The sequence below is a fragment of the Aulonocara stuartgranti genome (genome assembly GCF_965226115.1).
Source record: "Aulonocara stuartgranti genome assembly, chromosome: 4".
NCBI lineage: Eukaryota > Metazoa > Chordata > Actinopteri > Cichliformes > Cichlidae > Aulonocara > Aulonocara stuartgranti.
This window is the reverse complement of record NC_138942.1, coordinates 15,569,458-15,594,755: the sequence shown is the minus strand read 5'-3', so window position 1 is coordinate 15,594,755 and position 25,298 is coordinate 15,569,458. Positions and strand designations below refer to the sequence as shown.

The window sequence follows — 25,298 nt, the reverse complement described above, 5'->3', positions numbered from 1 at the left end:
AAATTTTACAACCAAAGTTTTAATCTGACGTAAAATGTATAGAAATCATACATATATCAACAAGACAGTGTACATATGGAAAAGATATATATAAATCTTATAAAGTTTGTATCTGTCTTGTGTGAAACTTGTATGAAAAGCATACAAGAGTAAAAACAGATATAAGATCCCTTGAAAGATTATATAATGAATCTTGTATGTTTTGGATACTAAAACAATATATGAAAGTAATGAGAAAGTGGCCACTTTCATGAGTAAATCATGTAAGTTTTTACTATTTCTTTTCCATATGGGACTGTCACAACAGCATTTGTTTTCATTCAAAGTCTTTATGGCTTTAATGCCTGGTGGGCCGGTCTCTAGTCAAAATGCCCAATTTTCTGTCCCAGTCCAGCCCTGCAGGTTAATACTGGCAGTGTCACCATGCCAGCTGATTGTATTTTATCATCAGCCAGTGTTGCTCTTTATCAATATTACCAAAGTTTACCATAAGGCAGCATAGAAAGTATTTACTTGCTTTCAGGTTTTATTCAAATGTTAGTCTTTTCAGTTGTTTCTCCACTTTTTTCCTGTTTCAAAATCAAACACCAGTTTGTGAGAAGATTATCTTCTTTTTTTAACAGGCAGATAAAGTTTTACATTGGAATTGGCTAATTTGTCAATTGTTTGTTACAAATGTTCGTATTTTAATATTCAAAAATGTTTTTGCCCAAAACATATGTGCACTACATGTCAGTAAAAATACTATGCAAATATTGCTGTCCTTGAATGCTGAGTAAACACTGACAAAGCACTGATTGTATCTCTTGTACTTTATCAACACAGTATCTAAAAACTTTGCACCGTAGTGGTTAAAATCTCATTGTAATAAGAGTTAAAAGCTCATTCGGTTATTAGGTTTATAGGATTATTGAATTATGGTTAATGGTTGGTAGAATTTTTTTAAACATTATCTGCCAATTACATCTGCCACCCTTCTCCAAATCTGTGCCCCTACCTGGCCCCCCCAACAAAGATTTTCTAGACACGCCACTGCGTACAATCCCTTGGCACCTTACCGGAACGCTGTACAGCCCTCCTCGACCAGAGTTGGGTGTAGACATCCCGGTAACACTGTACACCTGCTGCACCTCCATGGCGTCCTCCTGGCATTCCTGTTGAAAATGTCCCAGGCCCCCACACTGCTCACGCACCTGTCCCTGTGTCTGTGCAGCCACCAATGAGCCAGGTACAGCGCCTGTCGCTGCCAGGACCTGGGGATAGAAAGCAGAGAGGAAATGGTTGTTGGAGCGTAGCCAGTGGTCCTCGATGGTCAGTGTCACTGGCACAGACACGGAAAGTTTGCTCCTTGGGGCCAGTAGGGTACCAAAAAGTGATCATCTGCCAAAAAGGGGTTTCCAGCATTTGCCAAAAAATTTACTGCAGGAATTTAAGCTGTTATAAATTACTTGTTGACTTAAAATCTGTCAAAAAATATCGCTCATGACGAATATCAAGTAACTTAGAGAACATTTCTATCAAATCAGGGTAAAACGTAACTGACAATAACAATGTTTTTTTCAAGAGAGAGCTAGCCAAGAGGGCATCAGAAATAACAAATATAACATCACAGTTCTATAATCAAAAATAACTGGATTGATGACAATATGGGTACAAATACGCATAAAGTCATAAAGATACTTGGAAGACAGATCATTTCTTTATTTTATTTACAACCCCTTCATAAACCCTGTTGACTAAAGTGTATTTACTAACATAAGTAAAGATATTAGACTTAAAAAACCAAAACATCAAAAATCACTCTTTTGCAGATGCTCACCTCCCCTGGCTGCGATCTTCTGGGGTTTTCCATCCGCGCCGCCAGGTGTTCTTCAGCCAGCCTCACTGCCGCCTCCAGATTGGGTGGCTTGCGACACTTGACCCAGTCCGCCATTTCCCTTGGGAGCCCCTCCACAAACTGCTCCAGAACGACAGCCTCCAGCAGCTGCGCCTCCCCACTGCCAGGATGCAGCCACCTCCCCGCGTCATACCGCAGCTGCTGGGCAAAAGCCGAAGGCCCTTCTTGTGGTCCCATGCGGCAACCACGGAAGCGGCGACGATGGTCTTCTGGAGAGAGTTCCAGGTGGAGCGGATTCGCAGCGGCCCCAGACTGAGGCAAAAGGTTTAGTAGCATCTGCGTCTGCCGCTGGTGCAGTACTGCCTGCTGCTGCTGCAAGTCTGCCATGCTGGCCATCATTTGAGCCAGTGCCTGAGCTGGCTGTAGATTCTGTGGGTTTGACATGTCGTAGCGGCAAGCTGGGCACCACTGTATCACTCTGTTACTGATCTCTGTTATGACACACACAAGGAGACAGTTCTGCGTCACGTTTCACTAATAGTTTTTATTTAGTTCACAACTCGAAGCCACTCGTTTCACACCGTGGCAGGCATCAGCTCTTTCTCCCAGCCTCCCCTGCCACTGTCACCTGAACTCGCTCTACCCCTCACCTGATGCTAAACCACAACCTGCCACAAAATGATATGTTGAAATTTAATGTAATTAGCGCACCATAAAAGTTCTAAAACAAAGTCACCTGTATGTATTAATGTAAGTGACACTTTTCAGATGAAAGATAAGAAATAACAAATTAATTTCACTCTGGGTCCAGCCAGGCATGGACTGGGACAAAAAATCCGCCCGGGCATTTTGACTAGAGACCGGCCCACCAGGTTATATAGGAAAAACCACAAAGCCTTTGAATGAAAACAAACACTGTTGTCACTATGATGTACACTGTCTTGTTGGTATATATGTATCAATCTAATAAACTTAAACCTACACCATCCTCCCTTCCTCCCTATTCTGGTATTCGAAACAGTACTTAACGGAAATATTAAACAACCTAGGGTTGACAAATCCTACCCCCCCCCCCCCCCCCCCCCAAAAACAAAAAACCAAAAATAGGGAACCACCCCCCACCCTCCGCCTCGTGATGCTTAATTGACATAATCGTCTTTAATTTAATGCACATGTAAAAACAAATGCACAGAAATCAATTATTAACACATTACAATAATTAAATAATAATTTCTTCAACATAATTGTAGACTGCACAGATGATACCTTCAGAAAGGAAAAACTACCATAGCTTAGAGTATATATTAGACTTAATATTTACTAGATACAATAATGGATTTTTATACATTTTACATCAGATGAAAACTTTGTTTGTAAGATTCAGATAATTATTTATTAAAAACCAGACATTTTAAATGAGAATTTCCCTGTTAATGCCCTACCTGGCCCCCTGGCAAAACTTAGCTAGATCCGCCCCTGCACAGTTACCAGCTGTCAGCTACAAAGCATCCTGGTGTTATTTATCTCTCAGAAACAGTTCATAACTTCCCTTCAACTCATTCATGTCACCTAAAAGGTAAACCTGTTTCTCCATCACCTGTTCAGCTCTGATGATTCAGTAAGGACATTTCCTGGTTTCATCTTCATGTTTCCCTCTGACCACATATCCAAACCGACATCATGACCAGCAGCTTTACAGCTGTTGCTCCAGCAAACATCAGCTGATACTAGAAATTAATATTAAATAAATTCTAACAACAGCTGATCAAGCTTAAACGTGCTGCTATTGTTTAACTCGACATCCGCTGGTTTCCTCTTTCTGGCGCAAAGTGGGCAAGCACGAGAGACGGGACAGAAAAGACGATCAGCTGATCATTGATCGAGGGTGCATCCAACCTCCTCGGCTGTAATTGGTCCAGCCCAGAGTTTATCATGACACTTTGGCCAATCCATGAACTTTCATTGTTTATACCGTTACAGAACAAAACAAAACAAACAAACAAAAAAAACATCTGCCCATCAAAAAACGAAAAATCACCGCCTACTGGGCAAATGCCCGGTATGCCCAATGGCCAGTCCAGCTATGGTCAGAAACAAAGTAAAACCTGATCTGCCGATCAGGGAATGAGAAAAGCAGGAAGGGCTGACGAGAGTGGCTGGATGTTTGTCAAATGTAGAAACTGTCTTGGTTCATTGTTGTCTGTATGTCAAAGTTCAAATGAGTTAAAGGGGTCAAGTAAAGAAAGAAAAACAAAAAAAACTTTGCAAAAATGAATAATAATAAATTAAATAAAAATAACAAAGAAGAAAAAGTTATATCACTTACAACAGCAACAATGAGTTTGGTGACAAACAGAGGTGCTGTTTCAACTTATTCAGATTATTCTCATGTACTATTTCATCAGAAACACACATTGTTGACAAAGCAGAACAACAGGATCTGACTATCCTTCTTCCTTCTTCTTCTGACAATAAGAGAAGTAAAAAAACAACAACAACAAAATGCAGGGAGGCACACACTGGAACAGGGTGAAAAGAAAAATCTAGCAAAAAGTAAAAGTCCAAAAACAAAACTGAGACTCGGTTTTGCAAAAGGTGTAGTTGACTGTTTGGCAAAAGGCACGTGAAAGCAGATCTCTACATATAACACAACGCTAAACCTAGACAGAGTAAAGTGGGTGTGCAGTGAAAAGCAGAGCTCAGAAAACAAAAAAGGGCTGGGGGAGATGAAGAAGTGGTGTTGATGCATGACTATCCTTCTTCCAGAGCTGTTTAGATAGATAGGCATAGTCAAAAGATGCTTATATTTAACTCTGTGACGATTAAACACATAAAATATGTAATAAAATAGCCTTGTCCAGATAACAGAAAAATAACTGCTATGGAAAGTCACACGTAAAGCAAGGTCAGGAAGCCTGCGGGAGGCAAAAAGTGTCATGTTCTTAATGAAAGAGTACGACAATAAGACTCACTTTCAGTTTCTGATAAAAAGGAAATGAAACTGAACTAAAGATTAAATCCTGCCATCTTTCCATTTACAGGTTTTCATACACAAATCTCCCTAATGCAAAACTTCCCAAAACCTAAATGCATTCACCAAATTGTTTCTGGTTTTCTTTATTACCAGTGTTGGGGAGTAACAGAATACATGTACCGGCGTTACGTCTTTTAAATGTTATACCTCTGAAAACAGTCGTTTATTGCAATGAAAGTCAACATAAACATTTCACATTCTGTACTGCTCAATGTCACAGAGTGGAAGGAAAAGATAAATAATAAACCAAAATAATAAAGCGCTAACTATATATATATATCTGAGCACGTTCCCTCACAAAATGGATGATGATAGCCACCTTTCTAGCTCCTGTCGTTTGCTTAACGGCCATTATATAGTACAAAACTGAGGCTTAAAATTACTTTGTCTGTCTACTAAAAAAACTATAATAAAATGCTTCAAGTTTGTTAGGATGAATTGAAATATTTAACCAGACAGTGCTGCTTTACAGATTTGACATTTGTGACCAACTTTAATGCATATAAAATCAGAGACACTGATATTAAATTCAGATTAAAAATTCAAACTGCTCACCTTTTGTTGAAAGTAATGCTGGAAAAGGCTGCTGAGGGAGATGTGAAGTAAGCAGTGGGACACAAACAGGACACATTAATTATTATTATTTAAGTCATCCTTTGCTTTGCTCCTGCTAAATAGCTTTAATAAAATATCCTGCATTCAGAAAGTCTAAAGTAAAGAGCACAGAAAAAGTGGTTGTATGAATGGGCGTGAATGAGGCAAGTTGTCTAAACCCCAATTTAAGATGGGCAGCAACACCTCAACTGAACATAATGTCACTGGACACAGAATAAAAAATATTTCTGACAAAATACTTAAAGACTTTTGCACTTTAAGAACGGAAGGAGAGGAGAGTACTTTTTCTCAGACTTAAGCTGAGTTTGATAGAAAAGTTCTAACGGTCTTAAGTTCTCCGTTCTAAGACCTCCACCCATTTTGTGGATGAAAAAGTTATTTTAGCCACAGAACATCTGATATGATTTTCTTGGCTGTGCGGACCAATCAGTTTCAGTTTATACTGTTTATTCTTGTGCTCTGTGTGCAGCTGGGTTTGCTAGTTCACAGACTTTATAGAGCGCATTAGATCATGACAAGAAGGAATGCAATGTACATTTTATCTCTTACACCCTAAACCTCCCCACCCCCAACTTCCTGGCACAACCCACAGCTCTGGAGAATGTACAAAATGTTTACATTGGACTGCAGAACAATGTTGCAGCACTTTTAGTAAAAGATTTTATGTTTCACAGTTAACATATCACAGCAGTATCAATATCTGTACCCATCAGGGACACATTTCAATACTTCACCTTCAAATCTCTGCAGCCACTACTTAGGCCCAATTTTTTTGCACAAAATTATCCATATGCAAGAAACTAAAACTAAAAGATAAACTGTAATATTTAATTTTAAAAGTACTGCTTGAAAATGAGGCCTTTGTAATCAACTGCTCCTTAAATGCAGTGACTCTGATCCTATATTCAGATAAACTTTTATTCAATTCGGATTAAAAGTTTAAACTACTTACCTTTGGTTTAAAGTAATGCAGAAAAGACAGTTGACAATAAGAGAAGTAAATAAAAAAAATGCAGGGAGGCACACACTGGAACAGGGTGAAAAGAAAAATCTAGCAAAAAGTAAAAGTCCAAAAACAAACTGGGACTCGGTTTTGCAAAAGGTGTAGTTGACTGTTTGGCAAAAGGCAAGTGAAAGTGGATCTCTACATATAACACAACGCTAAACCTAGACAGAGTAAAGTGGGTGTGCAGGGAAAAGCAGAGCTGAGAAAACAAAAAAGGGGGTGGGGGAGATGAAGAAGTGGTGTTGATGCATGACTATCCTTCTTCCAGAGCTGTTTAGATAGATAGGCATAGTCAAAAGATGCTTATATTTAACTCTGTGAAGATTAAACACATAAAATATGTAATAAAATAGCCTTGTCCAGATAACAGAAAAATAACTGCTATGGAAAGTCACACGTAAAGCAAGGTCAGGAAGCCTGCTGGAGGCAAAAAGTGTCATGTTCTTAATGAAAGAGTACGACAATAAGACTCACTTTCAGTTTCTGATAAAAAGGAAATGAAACTGAACTAAAGATTAAATCCTGCCATCTTTCCATTTACAGGTTTTCATACACAAATCTCCCTAATGCAAAACTTCCCAAAACCTAAATGCATTCACCAAATTGTTTCTGGTTTTCTTTATTACCAGTGTTGGGGAGTAACAGAATACATGTACCGGCGTTACGTATTTTAAATGTTATACCTCTGAAAACAGTCGTTTATTGCAATGAAAGTGAACATAAATATTTCACATTCTGTACTGCTCAATGTCACAGAGTGGAAGGAAAAGATAAATAATAAACCAAAAATAATAAAGCGCTAACCATATATATATATATATATATATATATATATATATATATATATATATATATATATCTGAGCACGTTTCCTCACAAAATGGATGATGATAGCCACCTTTCTAGCTCCTGTCGTTTGCTTAACGGCCATTATATAGTACAAAACTGAGGCTTAAAATTACTTTGTCTGTCTACTAAAAAAAACTATAATAAAATGCTTCAAGTTTGTTAGGATAAATTGAAATATTTAACCAGACAGTGCTGCTTTACAGATTTGACATTTGTGACCAACTTTAATGCATATAAAATCAGAGACACTGATATTAAATTCAGATTAAAAATTCAAACTGCTCACCTTTGGTTGAAAGTAATGCTGGAAAAGGCTGCTGAGGGAGATGTGAAGTAAGCAGTGGGACACAAACTGTCACGGACCCGGCTCTGGAGGACTTGGGGGTCCGTGAGCAGGATGGATTATTATTATTATTATTATTATTATTGTTGTTGTTGTTATTTGGGGATGTGTGTTTTTCTGCACTATGCTGTGTTCGGTGTTCCACTCATATGTAGAGGCAGGGTGTGTACATGTGTGGCTGGAGGATGGAGAACAGCCACATGCAGGCCTGATGGGTGTGGCCCTGCAGGAGGACTGGCCACACCTGAAGTTCCTGCCACACACCTGTTGGTGATCAGGGCTCGTCGGGGGAGCTACTTAGGAGAGTGTTGGAGCTCCCACCGGCACGGGATCATTAAGCGAAGACTCCAAGTGGAACGAGGGACTAGAAGGGCAGCATGCACAGGGTGTGCAGAAACACAACTGCCGGGAGCACGAGCACGGACGTCGGAGGGGAACACACACATGGGAGTCTAGGGAGCAAAGGGGATTTATTGTGCATCTGTTACCTTCACTGTAAATAAAGTGCACTGTTTGCATCGCAGAACTATGCGTTTTGGGTCCTCACTCCCCCATATCCGCACGGTCTGCCAGCCAGACCATGACACAAACAGGACACATTAATTATTATTATTTAAGTCATCCTTTGCTTTGCTCCTGCTAAATAGCTTTAATAAAATATCCTGCATTCAGAAAGTCTAAAGTAAAGAGCACAGAAAAAGTGGTTGTATGAATGGGCGTAAATCGGTGAATGGGGCAAGTTGTCTAAACCCCAATTTAAGATGGGCAGCAACACCTCAACTGAACATAATGTCACTGGAAAAAGAATAAAAAATTTTCTGACAAAATACTTAAAGACTTTTGCACTTTAAGAACGCAGGGAGAGGAGAGTACTTTTTCTCAGACTTAAGCTGAGTTTGATAGAAAAATATTTACAGTTTAAAAACCAAATATAAACAGTTCAGCTAATATGACACTTTTGGTTCAATCCTTTTTTCTTCCGTTCTAAGACCTCCACCCATTTTGTGGATGAAAAAGTTATTTTTGATCTGATATGATTTTCTTGGCTGTGCGGACCAATCAGTTTCAGTTTATACTGTTTATTCTTGTGCTGTGTGCAGCTGGGTTTGCTAGTTCACAGACTTTATAGAGCGCATTAGATCATGACAAGAGGAATGCAATGTACATTTTATCTCTTACACCCTAAACCTCCCCACCCCCAACTTCCTGGCACAACCCACGGCTCTGGAGAATGTACAAAATGTTTACATTGGACTGCAGAACAATGTTGCAGCACTTTTAGTAAAAGATTTTATGTTTCACAGTTAACATATCACATCAGTATCAATATCTGTACCCATCAGGGACACATTTCAATACTTCACCTTCAAATCTCTTCAGCCACTTACTTAGGCCCAATTTTTTCACACAAAATTATCCATATGCAAGAAACTAAAACTAAAAGATAAACTGTAATATTTAATTTTAAAAGTGCTGCTTGAAAATGAGGTCTTTGTAATCAACTGCTCCTTAAATGCAGTGACTCTGATTCTATATTCAGATAAACTTTTATTCAATTCAGATTAAAAGTTGAAACTACTCACAACGCTAAACCTAGACAGAGTAAAGTGTGTGTGCAGGGAAAAGCAGAGCTGAGAAAACAAAAAAGGGGGTGGGGGAGATGAAGAAGTGGTGTTGATGCATGTAGAAAGCGGTTTTGTTTGGTGACAAACAAATCGAATGGATTAAAGTTTACAGATTATTACAGATTAAAAACAAAAGACAAGAAATAAGAACACTGTCTTATATACGTATATAGCAAAAATAGTGATAAAATCGCACAATTATGTCCCGTTTTCTAAGCTTCATTCCGTACTAACAAACAGAGGCGTCATAAGGATGAGAAAAGTGATAACATGAGCACTAGAAAAATAGTAAACCGTCAATTACTTTTAGTTTTAAAAACTATTATTAACCTATTAGAATAAAGGCATGTTTGTTTCATAAGGTACGTGTTGGGGGCGTTACAGGAGTCAATTTCGTTTTGTTCTGGCAGCAAATAATGAAATCGAGTCAGCGTCTAACACTGCCCCCCCTCCTTATTTCATGATTTGGTTCGGTCCAGTGCGCCAGGCTGAGCGCCAGAGCACTAACGGATCCGGTGTTTCATAAGAGTGAGAGAGAGAGAGAGCGATGGAAATAATAAGAAGATAGCGAAGTCCATATGAATGAAACTGCTCGACATTCCTGGTATTTGTAATGTGTTGTATTGTTTATTGTTTGGTTTTCCAAAACAAAAGGAAAACCAAACAATAATGATTATTTTAAAAAAGGGGAAAAAAGTGAAGGAAACGGCTTCCAGGGCCTAATCCGTGGATCGGCTTCCTCCGAGGCGTGGGCGTCTATCAGCAGAGATTGTACCTTCACCTATCAGCAGAGATTGTCCCTTAATCTGTAACACAGTCAAATATATTCTCAAGTAACATTCAAGCATGCCATTCAGCGTGTTAGTACGAGCTCGGGAGCAGCTTGGGAGAACAAGAAAACAGAGACTGCTTCAGGTTGTCTTCCCAAATCGACTCAACTTTATTCTCAAGTACAACAGTTTATATAGAGGGAAAAATTCATGAGTCAGCAGATTCTCAGTTTAAACCAGTACAGACCAAGATAAGGGAGCGTCTTCCTGCCCTTGGGTGAAGAAGCACCCTTTGTATAGTTTATCAGTTCAGCTACAATTATGATTATCTCAGCGACATATTTTCAAGGGACGAAATAAAGAGTTCTTTCATTAGTGAATTCTGAAACAAACCATCTGGCCTTCAACAGGCGTCTCCTAAGAGATTTAGAAACTAATGTAGCTGAGGGAGTGATCTCTGTGGTATTTCAACCTTGTACCAGCCTGTGATTCTCACACATCAATTCTTGGGTCAAAGAGAAAAATAACTAAAACAAAGGGGCCTTATTGAATGACAGAGTTTTCCTGTATAATGTCACTATAAAACAATATCCAGTAAATGCTCCCATGGTACTAAAATACCTAACAAAAAGCATAGCATAAGCATAAGCTTTTTTAATCCCACCCTCTTTCCACTAGTTGGTGTCGTGCAAAATTTAACAATAACCTGCAACACACCCAGTGAGCTTGATTTGAAGTGGGTTTAATAAACACATTGCAATGTGGAGAGCGCATCCCAGTGAAACACCAGGACCATCTCTGAATTGTGGCCACCGCCCTTACATCTTATATACAGACACACAGACAAAGAACATTCCACAAACTCGTACACGTTGGTATAGCCCCCCCTCTCACGGGGGGCTATACCTTCTCTCTCACGGAGAGAATTATGACCTTGTTTTCTGCTTGCCCATCACCTAAAGATTTACATCCCTGATAAGCAGAAGGAGTCTCACTATCTGTTTAACGTCTCCCATTACAACGGCCTCACTGTGTTAACTTTCCACATGCATGTAAACTAGTGACAGGAGTGCTCTTACTATAGTAAAGTGAGAAAGTGATATTACTATAACTGATGTACTATGATTAAATATGTGATTAATATATGAGAAAAGAAATCTGCCACCACATTGGTTACTAACAGTCAGCACTTTTTCTTCCTGTTGATCGATCATAAATTCTTCCTTACAATTTGTTACATGTATTTGCTTTTATAACCCCAGTAACGCATGTAAAATCTAAAAAATACAAAGCAATGATAGGAACAAAGGATGATGATAACAACAACAACAAACTTTATTTATAGAGCACATTTAAAAACCAGCGGTATACCAAAGGGCTTAACATAAGAGACAGAGAAGTAACACGAGTATTATAAGGCTTTAGCAAAGTATCAAATATACTCACAGGTCAATGCCACTAATACACAGGGGTAACGTACAGTTTTGTATAGACCTATTCCACTAACACAGAGTAAAATGGGTTTAAATGAAATTGTGACTAAAAAGCACATGTGTAACAAAATAATGATAATATTTCTTTATAAAACATGACAAACCATCAAATCAGGCAACTCTGCCAACATGGTGTTTTTTTGCCTCTTCAAACATGTCCTTCTTTGAGTGCACATGGAATTCAATAGTCTCCCTCATGTTGTCCAGCACGCCTTCTCCACTAAATACAGCAACATCTACAATAACACATAAAGCTCCAATCAGATTTCTCTTGGTGAATAATGATAAATGTGGCACACCCAAAATACATGGCCAGTTTTGTGTTAATCATTTAATGTAATTTATTTAATTTGTTTATTTGTGATTTTCTGTGACTATGAATATTCACAATGACTTTGGAAACATGACCAATTTATGCAGTATATTATTTTGTCACATGAACTGTACAGAAGGACAGAAAAATGGAGCAACACCTCAGGTGGAACTATTATGTCAAGGCAGGTGCACCCCAGTTGCTTTAGGGGGATGGACGTCCACCCACTATTCAGATGTATTTGCAAGTTAGTACTTTGTAAAAAAAATACTACCACTATGTATGTGTATATATATATGTGTGTGTGTGTGTGTGTGTGTGTGTGTGTGTGTGTGTGTGTGTGTGTGTATGTATGTATGTATACATCTCACTTACACCCTGAGCTGTTTCCTGTTGTTTTCGTTATAAGGCCAATGATCATGAGTTTCACATCCTGAGCACATCCTGTACCATATGCAGTTACAAGCAGAAAACTTCTTTTAATACCCTATGATTTGCACATTTATTAACTTCTGGATTACTATGTATGTATTATATTACTATGTACTATATATATATATATATATATATATATATATATATATATATATATATATATATATATATATATATTGCAATCAAATTCTGAATATATACATGTAGAATGATCTTCTGAATGTATGGAATGAAACTTGATGTCAAGGAGGCGCTTGCGCCATCTAGTGTTTTCCTTGTTTGTACCTGTGAGGAATGGCACTATGAGCCAGTCCGCACGGAATCTTGTGGCTCAAATTCTAAGTAATGAGGAGCTAATTAACAACCTGGCAAATGCATGTTCTGGACAACCTAATATTTGTACTAGTATGCTGCACCGTACTACTTATGAAGAAATTTATTCACTTTTTCATCGTGGAAGACGAAATGCAGTGAACCTCCCCGGGCAGATAATCTCTGGTTATCCAGCTAACGTTATGGAGAAGGTGCCTTCCACATCACAGCAGTCCCCCACAACGGGTCCCATCTACAATCTTAGACCTTTCACTCGAAAAGGCCCAAGGCAGAAGAGGTAAGATCAGAACTAAATGCACTGAACTGACTAGTGGAAGGTTAGTAATTGCCCGTAGGTTTCAACTGCTCAACAATGCTAAGTAAACAATAATATCACAAAAAAACAAAACAAAAAAATTGTGCGATAGACTGACATCGTGTGGATGTGGAGACTAAACTGTGCACAAGTCATTGGTGCACAACAGTTAATTTGTTTAATTGTAGAAACAAGCAATTTCTATAATACTTCACGTCCTGTAAGCTTAATCTGCAAACATTGTGTAAAAGCAAAGCACATCATTCAGTTGTTACAATACATATTTTTTCGGCAGTATATAATTTAATTAAACTTTTTTAAAGCAACAAAAGTACTCCGTGAATTCAAGAACTTTTTTTTATGTGATTGTTAAGTTTCTCCACCCACCCATCCCACTCCATCATCTATCCACCCATTCATCCATCCATTCTCTTTCACTTATCCAATTCAGGATTCCAAGAGCCTATCCTAGCTACCATGGGGCTAGAGGGTGTTTATTAATGCAAATTGGACATGTGTACAGCATGGTGTAATTTTTTTAAATCAAATATACTTCATTGATTGGAGGAGTGTGAGTATATTACATGCAGAAATGTTTACTTTGCCTTTATCCTCTATTAGGTTTCCAGCACAGCTAAACAGGTCACATTCTTTCACCAAAGAAGTGATTGTCTTGCAGGACCATCTAACTTCACATGTGCCAAGGCGTAACAAAAAAACTTGGCTTTTTGAAAATGGAAATTTAAAATCTGCACTGGAGTTTAGCTGTGACTGTGACTAATTATTAATGCAGGCAATAAGGACTGCCTTTCAGCCAGTTGTTGTAGGATGCAGGCAAGCTTTAGATCCTTTTTGATAAAAAGATTTTTTTTGTTACTTAGATTATTATACTATTAAAGGTCAACTTTGGGTATTTCAAAAAGGATCTGGGAGCACTGGTCGGATGACTGGATTGATATCTTTTAGAAACCTTTTAATGTACTGTATTGTATTGTAGTCTGTTAGCCTTAACAAAAATTTCAAATACATTATGTTTTTTTCCTACCCCAGACTACAGATTTGCCAGCATGCCACACCAAACTTGTTGAGCCATCACTCACTTCCAAACAGACTTTGAATGGAGACCTTGTGAAAAAACTGTTTCATCAGAAGTCAATTTATGTCAGACCTGACAAGGTCATCTTATGTGAGGACAATGAATCAGTAAGTAATCCTGAGCATTTCAGCAAATTTATGAATGTTCATAAAATGAGAGTGAAAAAGGCAAAGACGGATTTTAAACTCCCTTAAACATTGTCACTTGTGTTATGTTTTAATACATAATACATAAACATAATACGAATATTTACTATGCCATTTTGTTGTCAGTATAATCAAATGTATTATCTGTTTTAATTTACAGACATATTCTGATGGAGAGAGTAAGATAAGATAAGATAACCTTTATTAGTCCCACACGTGGGAAATTTGTTTTGTCACAGCAGGAAGTGGACAGTGCAAAAGTTATGAAGCAAAAATTAATAAGAATAAATACAGTACACAACTGTACAGAATAGAATAAAATACTATATACAGTAGAATAAAATAGAATAAAATATACAATAAGATAAAAATAGAATACAAATGCTATATACAACTGAGTAAAAATACAACGATGCCAGAAAAGATTATTGCACTTAGTGTTATTGCACATGTGTGGATGTGTGTGTTTGATCAGTTAAAGTCTTTGTTGTAGAGTCTGACAGCAGTGGGGAGGAAAGACCTGCGAAATCTCTGCGAGTAGCCATACAAGCAGGCAGGATTTCACAGAAACTTTAAATTCTGACAAATGTGGTAAATATTCCTATCTAAAAGTCGCTCCAAGTAAAGTGTTTTGTACATGTTTGTATCCTTTAATCTTTTGAGCTATATTGTGCAAAAGTCATGAGCCACTCCTTCTTTCTTTGTTTTTTGCTGTAAAAATAGGAAATAAGCGCAGTGATTTACTGAAGTCTACAAAATAATGTCTACAAACAGACATGGAAACGCAGTATATTAGAGTAGAACAAAACTATGATATGAGCAACTTTAGTCTTGAACTCTCTTAACCAAGCTTTCTGGATGGCGATGTCTTCTTTTTATTGAATTTCTTTAAGCATGGTTCAGGAATAGTTCTCCAGGCTTTTTGTTCTGTTCTCTGTCAAGATGATCCCACACAACTTTAATAATGCTGAGGCCAATCTATGTATTGTGATAATGTAATTATGTCAACATCATTAATATGTAATTTAATAACTAAATAATTTACAAAACATTCTGGCTTTGGCCTGTTTGAGGAAGAATACCTGTCAGATGACCCCGAGCTCCAAGAAGCCATTTCAAGGTCTTTAGCCTCAAGTGCAAGTGAAAGGTCAGTACAACACAAACTTTTACTTGTCATGTTGAAAGGTCAACATATTACCGTTATTTGATGTTTGTTGCAGAAAACGAGTCACCTACTGTCTAGTTTTGGATCAGTTTGAATAAGCAAACTACAAACTGCAACCTGTGATTTCTGTTGTCATTTGAAGATTACCAAGGCTATCAGATTATATATATTTTACTTGATATATGTTTTGGTTTATTTTTACTTTTTTGAATGGTGGTTGGTTGTCAGTGTTGGATCTTGTTTTTTTTTCTTGTTGTTCTTGTATTTATGTAGTGTATTTATATTATTTATAAATACTAGTGTATTTATGACAAGATAAAAATTTAAACTTTTTTTCCATTATCACAAACATTCTTGATTTGTATCTTTTTTGTTAAATATCAATTACAATCTTAAGGATGGTACCTCATTATTCTGTTGGTGGGTTATTGCCATTTAGACAAGTATGTATGTATACATCTCACTTACACCCTGAGCTGTTTCCTGTTGTTCTCGCTATAAGGCCCATGATCATGAGTTTCACATCCTGAGCACATCCTGTACCAAATTTACCATATGCTGTTACAAGCAAAAAACTTATTTTAATACCCTATGATTTGCACATTTATTAACTTCTGGATTACTATGACACTTACTGAAATACTCCTACATAATATCTATCTATCTATCTATCTATCTATCTATCTATCTATCTATCTATCTATCTATCTATCTATCTATCTATCTAATGCCGTTTAGGAAAATATTATATATATATTGCAATCAAATTCTGAATATATACATGTAGAATGATCTTCTGAATGTATGGAATGAAACTTGATGTCAAGGAGGCGCTTGCGCCATCTAGTGTTTTCCTTGTTTGTACCTATGAGGAATGGCACTATGAGCCAGTCCGCACGGAATCTTGTGGCTCAAATTCTAAGTAATGAGGAGCTAATTACCAACCTGGCAAATGCATGTTCTGGACAACCTAATATTTGTACTAGTATGCTGCATCGTACTACTTATGAAGAAATTTATTCACTTTTTCATCGTGGAAGACCAAATGCAGTGAACCTCTCCGGTCAACTGGAAATTAAGTTGGTTTAGTGTCTGTTACTTACTCATCTTAGGCATTGTGTCTTTGGTTAAGTGTCAAGTCTTTGTGAAAATCATATTTAAATTTAGTTAAATATTTTGAGCAGAACGAAATGTACCCCTGAATACATGAAAAGTAAAAGCTGTGATCTTAAGGATGGTACCTCATTATTCTGTTGGTGGGTTAGACAAGTATATTTCTTTACCGATTGTGTAGGTGTGTGTGTGTGTGTGTGTGTGTGTGTGTGTGTGTGTGTGTGTGTGTGTGTGTGTGTGTGTGTGTGTGTGTTTTAATCAGGTCAGTTGTCTCAGTGTTTGAGTCCTCTTGTATGGAGATTAAATTCTGATTGCCTTGTGTTATGTTCCCCATGCCACATCCTTGCGGTGAACAATGCTGCATCATACTTTACCTCCCCATATCAGATTACTTTTCTGAAATTTCACTCTTTTTCTCATGCTTCTCAAATAGCAGTTTATCTGTACTGCCGCACGTGGGATATATTCAGTCGAAATTTAAATTTCGTATCATGTGTGATGTCACCCTTCATTTTCAAAAACATTGTAAGGAAGGAGCAAACACATCAGGAGTCTGAAAGTGTGATTGAGCCCTCACATGGTCATAGATCCACTTTTCGGGGTTCTTTTTTAGATTTCCTGTGAAAGTCTGAAATGGTTCATATTTCCATTCCATTCCCTCCCCCCACCCTCTCTCTCTCTCGCTCTCTGTTTCATTCCCTGAATCTTTCTTTGTGTGTCAGTCTGTGTGCAGGTGGCAGCAGGACAGCTTCAGTGCAGACAGACGTTCCACGCTCCCTGCAGAATCATAGCCCATCAATCATGTTAACATGTTAACTAGTGGGATTTATTTTATTCAGCAGAAAACAGTGAGGATCCCATTACAGAGAGTGGCCTAAGGGCAGAATGTGTATGTGTGTGTATGTGTGTAAATGTCTGAGTTGGGGGGAGACCCTCTGGGGAAGACCCCTTTCTCTTCTAGTGCAACATCCAATCTCTCTCAGTGGCACAGTGTGAGAAATAACGATATGTAACGAAGATGTAATGAACAAAAGTCAGTTGTTTTGCTTTGTTTTATTTTTTAAAAAGTCACTGAGTTGTTGTCAAAATTGCAATCTACTGCAGCGGATTTCCAGTATGTCAGGTTCGATTCACCTAAAAAAAGCAAACTTATATTCAAATCACTGGTTCCTTGTTATTGAGAGAAGTTAGAGTGTTAGCAGCAACTTACATGTGCGAATTGGAGGGCTGCTCAGATGCGACCAGAGATTTACACTCCACTGCTCACTTTCAGAGTGTAAATAGGATTAGCAAATAATACCAGGTGTTCAAGTTACCACACCTGACAGCATATGACAGGTTTCATTTTGCCTGAATCGCAGAGGCATGTATTACAGTCTGGCTGGGATGCATACACTGACTGTGTTTTTGCTTGAATTTGTTCTCTGTACCATGCTCTCCTGAGTTTTAAATGCACTTTAGAACAGCACACAGCAACACTACATATGAGCGGGCGTAGGGAGGTTTGAGGTCTTCACTCACCCCGGTTCTGTTAGCTGTCAGGGCTGGGAAGCTGGGAGGAGGTGCTGGCCGTCAGACTGAGGTCTGGGATGCGGGGCCTCCCTGGTACTGCAGATAAGGAGGTGGTCCGCTTGCCTCCACCCCAGAGAGAAGGGTTACATCTCCTGGGTCTAGGTGCGGCTTGCCCCTCTGAGGGCGGGGGTACCTGGACCTGGGATATAGAGTATGTTTGGGGAGTGCGACTGTCTGTGCAGTGTCTATTTGTGTCTGTCTACACGTTGGGTGAGTGCCGAGTATTTGGTTGTGCATATGGGGTGGGAATGCACGTCTGTGTCCGCGTGTGCCTGTTCGTCTGTGTCTATATGTCAGGTTGGGTCTTAGACTCAACCTCTCTGGGTACATCTCAGGCCCTCCAAAGTACGGAGGCCTATCTCCCCTCACCACACTCCCTGCCGGTGGCTGATGCCCTCAGACGTTGGTGTGTTGGTGGTCCTTGTCGTCTGGGGCTGGGCGCTCATGTATGTACCGGCTCACTCCTGGTGGCCGATTGGCGGGGCCGAGCGCCTGTGGCCCGGCTGGGCTCCTTCCGGGGGGTGGGATGCCCTCAGACCTCTGGCCTCTGGGCCTGAAGCTCGGTCCTCTCTGGCACAGCTGGCTGCCGGCAGAGCCCGCGGGCACACCACTGCAACCCCCTCTGGCCTCTGCTCCGTAGCTGCGGGGTGACCTCTCATTTGGGGCTCTACTCAGCTCTTCCCAGGAGGGTGGCACGGTTCCCCCCCCTTTGGTGGTCCTCCTCGGGTCCTTGTTGATAGGTTTGTAGCTTGAACCCATCCGCTGGAACGTTGAAGACAATATAATTACACTGCAAAGCAAGACACAAGTAGGCAAAGTTCTTCATGTTACTCGTGCACGGGAGAAAACCGGACAGAGCGCTGTTCCTTCGCTTGACCCCAGTTGCTCTCGTCCGTTCTCCCGTACCACTGTTCTTTTATTGAGGTTACATGAATATGCATAGGTTCATTAACATATGACGTCTACATACACACAAAGAGTACCGTGTGTGTGTGTGTGTGTGTGTGTGTGTGTGTGTGTGGGTGGGTGTGTGTGTGTGTGTGTGTGTGGGGGTGTGTGTGTGTGTGTGTGTGTGTGTGTGTGTGTGTGTGTGTGTGTGTGTGTGTTACTGCTGATCAAAGGGTCCTATACGCACAAAGGCACACAACAAACATCCTTGGTCAGGAAGAGAGTAGACCCCCCCTCATCCTAGATAACACCGTGAGGAAGTCCAGCAGTTCATTTATAAACAAAAGCACTTAGACTAGAACAGACGCAACTACGTTAATCCTACCGTAAAACAATAAGACAAGGCACGAACTCTCGTGCCCTCAGTGTGCTCTCTAATACACACAAAGTTTGCAGACTATTAAGTATGATCAAACCTCTACCAATCTAAAACTAATTATAAACTCTAAGCATATATAAGTAAATATTTCTAAGCATAAATGACAATCAAAAATACAAACTCTAACACTTGTTGTCACGGTCCTGGGTCTCCTGACCCAGCGTTTTTAGTTCTTTGTGATTTTCGTATTATTGTACTTGTGTGTGATTTATTCTATGGCTTCTAGTTTTGATCCCTTGCCCTTCATGTCTCCCTGTGTGCCCCTCTGTGTATCTGTGAGCCCTCGTCTCTCCTTATGTTTTATTCCATGCTTCCCCTGCCCATTATGTCTAAGTTCTCCCCGTGTTCTCTCTTCCCCCTGTGTGCCCTCTATGTATTTATGAGCCCTCGTCCCCTTTCGTGTTTATTCCGTGTCTCCCCTGCCCGTTACGTTGGTGTTCTACTCGTGCTCTCTCTCCTCTGTACTTCCTGTTTCACCTCTCCCGTCAGTGTTCAGTTCACCCCGCCCTGTCTCGTTATGATTATCAGTGTCACCTGTGTTCCCCGTGTGTTCCCACTCCCCTCGTTAACCCTCTGTGTATTTCTGTCTGCGTCTCCCTCTGTTCAGCGTGACGTCGTCCCTCATGCTGTGTGTGGATCTCCCTGTGTCTCTCTGCGTATGTTAGTTTACTTTTCCCAGTTTAGTTTTGTATTTCCTATGTTCTGCCATTCCAGCATTAAAGCTGTGATTTTGAGTTCATCCCCGTGTCTGTGAGTTTTGCGTTTGGGTCCTCCTCCTGCCTGCCACACAGCCGAGCCTTGACAGTACGACGTCACCACAACATGGACCCAGCAGACTTACCCGGGGAGAGCGATCTGATACGTGTCCAACGCCTAGTCGAGTGGATAACCCACACTTCCAATACAAGGGCAAAGATTGTGGGGATAAATGCTATCGAAGCAATCCTCAAAGGAAATTCTCATCTCCGCCAGGTCAGGGGATGTTTGGACTTATTGGCCAATTTGAATGAAGCCCGGGAGGCGGCGCGAACTCGGGAAATATCAGACTTGGCCCAGCAGCAACAGACAACAGCCACCCTGGAGCAGCCGCGTCAGTTTCACCGGCCGGATGAGGTTTTGCCCGGCCCTTTGGAGCTATCTGCGGGGAAGAAGCGTCGATCACGCCGCGGGCGCGCCACCCCACAGCCGGACGTTCGGACTTTTACATCGCCGACTGTGGTGAATAAGGACTCTTTTTCTGTGTCGAACCGTGGGACTATTCGTTCAGGGGTTGTGTTTTGTGCTACGGACGGTAATGTGAACAGTTTATCAGCTGCCCAGCCTCCTGACGCTCTCTTAGCTGCCCAGCTACAAGCTGCGTCTCCTGTGTCCCCGCTAGCACAGCCATTAACTCCACCACACGCTCCATTTTCACCTCTACCATCGCGTCAGTCATCAGTTCGGTCTGCCATTCAGTCGCCCTTAGTTCCGTCATCCACACTACCACCTGTTTCTCTTCCACCACAACCGTCGCTTCACCCAGCCACTCAGGCTGCTACTCAGTCAGTCATTCAACCCATAGCCCTGCCGTTAATATGCTCTGTAGCTGAGCCACTAGCCGCACGACCCGCAGCCACTTCAGCCACTCCTCCACCCGTCACACCTCCACTACAACCATCACTGCAGTCTCTAGCGCAGTCACCTGCAGCTCTGCTTTCCCCAGTGCAGTCTCCAGTGTCCCCAGTGCAGCCTCCAGTGTCCCCAGTGCAGCCTCCAGTGTCCCCAGTGCAGCCTCCTGCAGCCCTGCTTTCCCCAGTGCAGCCTCCTTTAGCACAGTCACCCACTCAACCACCAGCACCACAACCGTCACTACCTCTAGTTCATTCCCCTATGAAGTCATTAACTCCACCACCTACTCCACTCTCACCACCACCGTTACTACAGACATCAGTTCAGTCCCCTGTGCAGTCATTTACTTCTCCACCGTTAGCAGCTCAGGTCCCCGTGTGTCCAGCAGCTCAGGTCCCCGTGTGTCCAGCAGCTCAGGTCCCCGTGTGTCCAGCAGCTCAGGTCCCCGTGTGTCCAGCAGCTCAGCTCGCACCTGAACCTTTGGCCCAGTTCCCCGTAGCAGTGCAGTTTTCTAGCCAGCTTAACATTGAGCCCGGGGTCCCAATCCTCTCTGGCTCTACATCGGCTCCTGCTGGAAGCTCGGATGAGCTCATCCAGGACTCCGCGGCTCCCACGCCGCCATCTACCTCGTCCGCTGGGGGTTCCAGTGAGCCCGGCCAGCACCTCCCTGTCTCCGCTGGAGGGTCCGAGGGGCCCGTTCAGCCTCCCGTCTCCGCTGGAGGGTCCGAGGGGCCCGTTCAGCCTCCTGTCTCCGCTGGAGGGTCCGAGGGGCCCGTTCAGCCTCACGCCGCATCAGCTGGAGGGCCCGAGGAGCCTGTCCAGCCGCCATCTGTGACCGCCTCGTCATCGCCTGGCCCGGCTACATCCGCCTGTGCTGCAGCTCCGCCTGGCCCGGCCTCAGCCTCTGCAGCTCCGCCTGGCCCGGCCTCAGCCTCTGCAGCTCCGCCTGGCCCGGCCTCCGAGTCTTCGTCCTCGCCTGGTCCGGCCTCCGAGTCTTCGTCCTCGCCTGGTCCGGCCTCCGAGTCTTCGTCTGCCGCAGCCTCCTCAGAGCCTTCGTCTGCCGCAGCCTCCTCAGAGCCTTCGTCTGCCGCAGCAGCCTCAGCCTGTGCTTCGCCTGGTCCCGCCTTGACTGGTCCCGTCTCGACTGGTCCTGTGCCCACCGGGCCTCGGCCAGTACGCCTGACACTGGAGGGCCGCCGCCGCCTTCCGCACGGCCGGCCCCCGGACCGCCTTCGCCTGAGTGGCCGCCGTCGCCTTCCGCACGGTCGGCCCCCGGACCAGCGCTGTCATCGTCGCCGCCGCCGCCTCCCGCGCGGTCGGCCTCCTGAACTGCTCCGTCGTCTCCTTCACCGCCGCCGTTGCCTTGCGCACGGCCGGCCTCCTGAACTGTTTCCACGTCTCCGCCGTTGCCTTGCGCACGGCCGGCCTCCTGAACTGTTTCCACGTCTCCGCCGTTGCCTTGCGCATGGTCGGCCCCCTGAACTGCTCTGTGTTTGAGTTATTTTCTTGGGCTCCGGTGTTTGCTGTGCTCTTCTTTTGTTTTCTGTTCCGAGCCCTCCGTCCTGGGCCCCCGCCGCCCGCCCTGGGTTGTTTTCTGTTTGGTTTTGTTTTTCTGTGTTTGGGCTGTCTGGAGCCAGCCCTTGAGGGGGGGGTACTGTCACGGTCCTGGGTCTCCTGACCCAGCGTTTTTAGTTCTTTGTGATTTTCGTATTATTGTACTTGTGTGTGATTTATTCTATGGCTTCTAGTTTTGATCCCTTGCCCTTCATGTCTCCCTGTGTGCCCCTCTGTGTATCTGTGAGCCCTCGTCTCTCCTTATGTTTTATTCCATGCTTCCCCTGCCCATTATGTCTAAGTTCTCCCCGTGTTCTCTCTTCCCCCTGTGTGCCCTCTATGTATTTATGAGCCCTCGTCCCCTTTCGTGTTTATTCCGTGTCTCCCCTGCCCGTTACGTTGGTGTTCTACTCGTGCTCTCTCTCCTCTGTACTTCCTGTTTCACCTCTCCCGTCAGTGTTCAGTTCACCCCGCCCTGTCTCGTTATGATTATCAGTGTCACCTGTGTTCCCCGTGTGTTCCCACTCCCCTCGTTAACCCTCTGTGTATTTCTGTCTGCGTCTCCCTCTGTTCAGCGTGACGTCGTCCCTCATGCTGTGTGTGGATCTCCCTGTGTCTCTCTGCGTATGTTAGTTTACTTTTCCCAGTTTAGTTTTGTATTTCCTATGTTCTGCCATTCCAGCATTAAAGCTGTGATTTTGAGTTCATCCCCGTGTCTGTGAGTTTTGCGTTTGGGTCCTCCTCCTGCCTGCCACACAGCCGAGCCTTGACACTTGTACTCTGGGGCCTCTGGATATCTGGGGCCTGGATCTCCTCCATGCCTGCTTCATACCCTGGTGGACGGGGCTATGGCTCCCCACACTCCCTAGCAGATCGTTACATGGAGAAACCTTTGGAATAGAAGCATGCTGATCCACACAGGTGTGCACACTGGTGTACACACGGGTGTTCACAGACGCGGACTACACCTTTCTTGGCTGCTGCCTCAAAGCACATTGTGCGCTGTCTATCTTGCGTGCTGCACAATATCGTTTATTATTTAGTATCTACTGTTATCTACTGCTAGCTAGTTTATTGTGATGGTGCTGTTTTTTTTTTTATTATGTTGCTCTTTGTTGTTTGCTTTCTCTTCTGTTTTTTTTCTCCATACAGGTGACCCAGGTGTTTTGTTTGTTTTTCTTTTTTCTTTTTTTCTTTTTTTTTCTTTCTTCCCCCCTTCTCACCGTCTCTTCTCCCCTTTGGTTTTCTTTCTCTCCCTCTCTTTCTTTCATTCTTTCTCCCTGTCCTATCCCCCAGTCATGTCTGTCCCGTTTGTAGCAACTGAAAATAAAATAAATTCATAATTATAATAAAGGTCAATCAAATGGACCAATATGGCAAGGCCACGATGATCCACTTGGTAAAATAAATCCGCTTGGCATCTTTCTTGGCCTTAAGACAACAATTCTGATGGCTAAAGATCCAAACGGGACACAAAAAAAAGAAAAAAAAAAGAAAAAAAAGAATTTGTTCTCTGTGCATGTTCACGGGTGATGGGCAACGTAGGTATAAGTATGCAGTAAAGGTGATGCTGATATAAGAATGAGCAGAATGTCAAAGATATGCCCATAAAAGTTTGTATTTTAAATGTCCTTTCTTCTTCTTTCAGTCTTCTGACACATCAAATTTGATGGAAAATCACCATTAACCGTAAGTGACATTTTTCAGATGAAAAGTAACAAATGTGAAAGGATTTAATTAATTAATTTCACTCTAGGTCCAGCTCTTGGGATCAATTTCTCGATTTCTTGGGATCAATTTCTCGATTTGATCCTCAAGATGATACATACTTTCCTCATCAGTTCAGTAGGAATAAAGATTATTCATAAAATTAGTTCAGAAATACTTTTTTAAAGGAGTTCTGCATTGGTGTATGAATTAAATGCATGTTAATTCTCTTTGTTTTAAGCAAGGTGTTAACAGTTTACTCTTGCTTACACATTTTGTGTATTAAGTATAAAATCCACAAGTGATATTTTACTCTCTAAACATGGACAACATTTAGGCTGACCATGTTATAGTACGGAACAACATTTTAAGCTCTATTAGTAGCTCTTATGTTTCATAGTTAGCGTTACATAAGTATATATATATGTACCCACAATAAATGAAACATGTTAAACAAAACAAATGTAACAATTCACCTTCAAATGTCTCTGTTTTTTCACTTAGTTTCCATTCAGTCAGTTTTCTTTGCACAAAATCACCCATGACCAAAAATCGAAACTGAAAGATAAATTGTAATTTCCATTAAACCATTCCTCCTTTATATACTAGACCTTTCAACTCCCTAAACTGATCAGTAGAGCAGTTACATATATGGAAAGATTCATCAGAACAAAAAAATTTTGTGTGTGCTCATCTGCTTTTAAAGTTAATGCGAAAATGGTCAGTTATGGAGGATGAAGTTAGCAGGCAAAAGGAGAAGTCCAACAATAAGCAGGATTACAAAGAATAATAAGATTCAGATTAAACAGAAAATAAAAAGACAGACGTGAATGAGTCTGATGACGAGTTGATGAGAGGGACTGGATGTTTGTTAAATGTAGAAACTGTCTCGGTTCATTGTTGTCTGTATGTCAATTAGTTAAAGGGGTTAAGTAGAAAAAGAAAGGAAAACAAAAAACGTTTTAAAATAAATAATAATATATTAAATAATAATAATAAATAAGAAAAAGTAAAATCACTTACAACAACTTCTGCTAGTATATGTATTTTGCACTATGTAAG

General features: G+C 41.6%; 2 protein-coding genes across 9 annotated transcripts in view; both read right to left on the bottom strand.

Annotated features, from left to right (window-relative positions):
• Positions 1-7,303, bottom strand: part of LOC309705463 (nuclear GTPase SLIP-GC-like) — a 43,841-nt gene extending 36,538 nt beyond the window's left edge. For 2 of the 6 annotated variants that reach the window (XM_082531304.1, XM_082531302.1), the window contains exons 1-4: positions 6,439-7,266; positions 5,427-5,457; positions 1,820-2,328; positions 1,059-1,253 (exon numbers count right to left, since the gene is read on the bottom strand). In XM_082531304.1, coding sequence (XP_082387430.1) covers positions 1,059-1,253; positions 1,820-2,281 — 657 coding nt within the window. In that variant the 5' untranslated portion in view covers positions 2,282-2,328; positions 5,427-5,457; positions 6,439-7,266. Of the gene's footprint in view, positions 1-1,058; positions 1,254-1,819; positions 2,329-5,426; positions 5,458-6,438 lie in introns of all 6 variants that reach the window. The other 4 variants (XR_014276558.1, XM_082531300.1, XM_082531301.1 and 1 more) reach the window with 4 other exon arrangements.
• Positions 1-25,298, bottom strand: part of LOC309705480 (nuclear GTPase SLIP-GC-like) — a 116,536-nt gene that overhangs the window by 22,736 nt on the left and 68,502 nt on the right. Inside the window, exons 16-17 of one of the 3 annotated variants that reach the window (XR_014276560.1) lie at positions 17,990-18,802; positions 11,618-11,808 (exon numbers count right to left, since the gene is read on the bottom strand). Coding sequence is in view for 2 of the 3 variants with exons in the window: in XM_082531357.1 (XP_082387483.1) it covers positions 18,437-18,802 (366 nt within the window). In the remaining variant the exon portion in view is untranslated. Of the gene's footprint in view, positions 1-11,617; positions 11,809-17,211; positions 18,803-25,298 lie in introns of those variants that run through there. The other 2 variants (XM_082531357.1, XM_082531356.1) reach the window with 2 other exon arrangements.